Source organism: Phragmites australis, chromosome 8 (assembly GCF_958298935.1).
Source record: "Phragmites australis chromosome 8, lpPhrAust1.1, whole genome shotgun sequence".
NCBI lineage: Eukaryota > Viridiplantae > Streptophyta > Magnoliopsida > Poales > Poaceae > Phragmites > Phragmites australis.
In genome coordinates this window covers 22,786,368-22,791,533 of record NC_084928.1, presented here as the reverse complement: position 1 = coordinate 22,791,533, position 5,166 = coordinate 22,786,368, and the positions used below count along the sequence as shown (strand labels likewise).

Here is a 5,166-nt window from a genome sequence, read left to right as displayed (position 1 = left end):
TCTCATCGAGCTGTGTAGCGTGGACAGCATGGTAAAGCGATGGTAAGGACCACCATTTTGAGGAAGAAGATGATGGCAGCGGCACAATTGGCACTCTTTTGCTGTTTCACTCGCCTACTGACCCCCGAACGGACAAAGCGGAGGGGAAAGGGCACGGCGCTGGTATTTTGCAATATTGCAATTTCACCAACACCTTTGCGATGGTATTTTCCTGATCGATTAACTCTTTGCAATTGCATACTAAGTTATCCATTATTTTGGCGAGCGAGTATACAGAGTTATTCACGAATTATCGCTGATTATATTTCAGACATATTTCAACAAGTGAGAACCAACCACGAGTTATGTGCTTCTTGAGAACGCCGGTGAAAAATAAAAGACAAACACCACCACAAACCCAACTGCAGTATACAAGTAGTTTCAGAAAGCCACGCAAACCTCAAGCGACACAACAACCACGAGGTAATCGTGGTAAGCAATCTCCGCAACACAACAGGTTCGGAGGCAACCACACGTCAACAGCAGAAATATAATAAAGCAAACAAAGCCATGCAAGCACGCACATCTCTAGATATTGTCGTCGTCGCCAACGTTCTCCTTGGAGAGCTCCTCAAGCGACATGCCCTTGGACTCCGGCACGAACAGCGACATGAGCATGCCCAGGAAGTTTGTGACGGCGAGCACGAACAGCGCATTGCGGATTCCAATTCCTGGCGAGTACCCCGCGTCGGGCTTCTTGGGGTCCTGCGCCGCGTACAGGAACCCGAACGCGCCGATGATGGCGCCAGCCTTGCCGGCCGCGGCGGAGATGCCGTGGCACGTGGACCGGAGCCTCGCCGGGAAGATCTCGGCCGGAACGATGAAGGTGGTGCTGTTGGGCCCGAAGTTAGCGAAGAAAAAGGTGAGCCCGTAGAGCACGACGAAGCCGGTGTGGTTGGACGGTTTCGTCCAGTGCTCGTACGGCGCCCCGAGCGCGATCATAAACACGGTCATCATGAAGAAGCCCATGATCTGGATCCAGAACCTGCCCACGACGTCGATGAGGGCGACGGTGAACCAGTAGCCCGGGATGGTGCCGCAGAGCGCGATCAGCGCCTGGGCGCGCGAGATGCGGAATACCTCCTCGATAGCGTTCATGGTCCTCGCTGGCGGGATCCACCCGACCTTGGTGAAGATGTCCTTCTGGAAGAGGTTCTGACTGTAGAAGGCGATGTCGAGCAAGAACCATGTGCTACTGGTCGCCAGGAGGTGGAGGCCGTGGCGCCGCAGGAACTGCGACGAGAAGAGGCCCCAAGTTTCGGAGGCGACCACCTGGCGGTCGGCCTGCTCCTCCTCGATATCCTTCTTGAGCACCTTGGCCATGTCGGCCGCGGCCTGCTTCGTGTTGCCGACGATGAGCGCCGTGTACCGCGCCGTCTCGGGCATCTTCATGCGCCAGTAGTAGGTGAGCGCGGCCGGGATGGTGCCGAACATGAGGATCACGCGCCACACGTAGTCGGCCTCCGGCACGAGGGACGCCTTGGCATCGACAAAGTATGCTGGGGCCGGGAAAGCGTTCCGGAATGCCGCGGAGACAATGAGCGCAACGATGGTGCCGAAGAGGATGCCGAAGCCCTGCATAGCGAACACGGCGGCGATGAAGGCGCCGCGGGTCTTCTTGTTCGCGTACTCGGACATGATGGTGGCACTCAACGGGTAGTCACCGCCGATGCCGAAGCCAAGCCAGAAACGGAAGAAGCAGAGCGTCCCTATGACGGCATTGGGCGTCTGCCCGATCGAGAGGCCAGACGCGATGGAGCAGACGACCATGAGGATCAGGGTGAAGCCGTAGACGCTCTTGCGGCCGAGCTTGTCGCCGAGCCATCCGAAGAAGAGCTGCCCCGCGAGCGTGCCGCATAGGGCGACGCCGTTCACGGCGGCCGACACGTTGGGCGGGAGACTGCCGGGGTCCTTGTGGGTCGGATCCGTGTAGTAGAGGCGGCCGAGGAGCTTGGTGACGAGCGAGATGCAGAAAAGGTCGTAGGCGTCGGTGAAGAAGCCCATGCCGGCGATGACGATGGTCATGAAATGGTACCACTGCGTCTTGGCCTGGTCGAGAGTGGCCAGGACGTGGAGCTGACCTCCCGCCATTGTGTCAAGCAAGTTTTCCCCTCTTCCTCTTGCTCCTCCTGCTTCGAGAATCGTGTTAAGTACATCTAAAATTTAAAGGTTGATTTGGTGCCTAAACCCAAACAGTTATTATAGATTTACTCGAACAGACTGTTTGGAAAGGGAAATTTCGGATCCAATATTCCTGGAGCAATCCACCTCTTCCAAACAGTCGGATATTTCCATTTGATCCAATATTCTGGACACTACTCTAGTAGCCGCCCGAACCTAGCACCAGTAACAACGTTGATGGAAGAGAGGGCAGCTTATTACCTTGAGCCCCGGTAGAGGAATGAAGGGAAGGATGGAGATGGTCGTTGTGTCCTTGCCTGCTTAGTTCGTTTCATGACCGGTGACACATATTTATAGTCATGCATGAAGACCGGCAGAGCACATAAAAGGAATATGCCAATCTCCCATTGGCCTGCTGCACGTATAAACTATTGTCCGAACTCCATGGCATGTCTCCGTACATTCATTACCCCGTACGACAACCTTCACTATGTTGACATGTTATAAAAATTGCTGTATTCAAAAGTCAAATGTTGTTGGCAGCGATACATTTAACTAGTTTAGGTTGTAATCCTGTTAGAATGATTAATTTGATTGAGTGTCAGTTTATGGTTACGGGGGGTTGACTTTAAATTTCCGACATAGATATTGTGGAGTTGGATCTACGTAGACCTTACACAGTGCAAGATAGCAATGGCGTATTTCAGGTAAGTCCTATTAAGGTAAGGTACTAAATAGCAATGGCCTAGCGGTTCAAAATTAGTTTTATGGAACATAGTAGCTGTTATAGCAGTGGTAGCAACTAGCAATCGATGTCGTGGATCAGCCGGCCACTATTGCGGTGGTAGCAACCACATTGTGAAATGTGAATATAGCGTTGTTGCGACAGTGTTTTTTGTTGTTGCAAATTTATTGAAATATATATGTTTTTTATGCTCGTATTGATGTGTTATTCTTTTTTAATTAATTCGACATTATTAATGCCCTACACATACATTGATAATTAAAAATTATGGTTGCCGTTAATTTAAATAGGAATATAGTGTCCATTATATCGTACCAGCTACACGGATAACAATCCACTATGAACCCACTAATTGCTACTTCGAACTTTGAGTTCAGATAGTTTATTTCTTGGAACATGTCAGATAGTTTCAGAATAAAATCATGCAGAAAGTTAGTACTAGTAATAGGCTTATCTGTGTGTGTCTACAAAATTAGGCCAACTTTGAGATTGGCATTAATTTGACATCTTCAGCTGTATTCTAGTCAGATCATTCGCTTACATTATTCTGATTGCAATATATCGATCTAGCGAATCACAATTCACAACTAATTGCGGCTTTACAATGTACGCCCGAGATCATTACTGGAACGGGTAATATACCACTAAATGAAGGCCTTTTCTTTTAAATTTCAAACATTAGCTGTCAATGCCTAGAGAATATGAAAGATTCCGAATATGCCAATCTCGACGGTTATTTGTATATGCACATGTTGTTCGTCTCAGCGTTGATCTACTATAATTAAACAGGTGGTACAACCTGATTAAGCTATAGTAATCTTCTACACCGATGTACCTAATGACATGCTACATGAAATAATGTGCAGTCCTTATCGTTTACCAACTTGGAGATTAATATCTCTTTGTCAGCAGGGATATTCAGATGTTCATCTTGCTTCCTTTCAATCGGAACTTGAACCAATCCTGAGCAGACCATGTTAATTGTGAAGAGATCCATTTATCGAACATCAGTGCCCTGGTGTTAGCCGAAGAAAGTTGTATTATAGTACTTCTTGAAAGCAACCGTCCATGACGTACGTGAAACAGCTTAAGCGCTGCCACTTTAATTTCTGTCAGTCTATCAAGCATCATGCTTGGCAGGGACAGTAAGTTTTAGTTATGTGGATTGATTGTCAACTGTGACCCATGTATTTTATTTCACCTTATAAAAATAAAATCACCCTAGTCAAATATTAAATTAATCTCAAAATCTCTTCATGATAGATTACTATCACATCACTAAAAATAATGTACAAAATGATCTAACGATCTAATTGCCCCACTACAGCAGAACACACCATCTGTGACGGTTCAAAATCTCTATCAGTGACGGATTTAAGCCGCCACTAATTACTCAACAATTATAGTCACTAAAATCCCCATCAGTACCGGTTATGAAACCACCACCGAAATTCTATCATTGTCGGTTTGTGGCTCCAACCTGCAGTAATAGGTGGACTATCACTATCGGTTGGTTTTACCAACCGGCAGTGATAGTCGGTACCCAATTCAACATTTTTGAAGCCAAAAAACAAAAAATATTTTTTTTCGTGACCAGAGGAAACCGACCAGTCACTACTCACCTGACCGTACTCGAGCTCATAGAAGCTTCGCGATTTTCACTCACAGTGGTTACCAACAATCAAACTCATGACCTCACAGCAGCTCCGCTCTGTGTGCATGACCCTTCTAACCATCTCACCTCTCATTCGTTCTTGACTATAATAGCAAAATCAATTCTTTTGATATCTTCACTATTTGAACATCTAAATGATCTTGAATGAAAAAGTTATTAATTACAAAGTTATACATCTCGTCAAGTTCTATAATATTCATATAAAGTTTGTCTCTATCCAAGTCATATGAAAAAATATATCCAATCCGTGCAGTGTTCAGTGAAACAGCCATAACTTTTACATATGGAGTCTGATTTCGATGTTTGACCTCTACTTTCGAAGCTTACAAGAAGGTGCATCCGAAAAAAATAAACGTCTTTAGATCTGTACCTTTCTTTACCCCTGAAAAAGGCTCAGAAGACCCTCAGCATGACCTCTGAAGTTTTTGATCGAAAATTGACCTTCTCCAATTTTCTTGAAAATATTATGAGACATAATACTACATCTAGAAGTTAGTCCCGCACAGACATATTATCAATCTGAGTTACCAAACTCATGATAAAAATATTTAAATTTACAGTTTTCAGCTTTGCGACCTTGTGTATA

General features: G+C 46.2%; 1 protein-coding gene across 1 annotated transcript; it reads right to left on the bottom strand.

Moving 5' to 3' along the window:
- Positions 1 to 325: 325 nt before the first annotated feature.
- Positions 326 to 2,544, bottom strand: LOC133926798 (inorganic phosphate transporter 1-2-like). Its single transcript, XM_062372900.1, has 2 exons — positions 2,422 to 2,544; positions 326 to 2,168 (listed from the first exon to the last, which is right to left on the bottom strand). Exon 2 carries the CDS (start codon positions 2,128 to 2,130, stop codon positions 568 to 570), a length of 1,563 nt encoding a protein of 520 aa, XP_062228884.1. The 5' UTR covers positions 2,131 to 2,168; positions 2,422 to 2,544; the 3' UTR covers positions 326 to 567.
- Between the last annotated feature and the right edge of the window lie 2,622 nt (positions 2,545 to 5,166).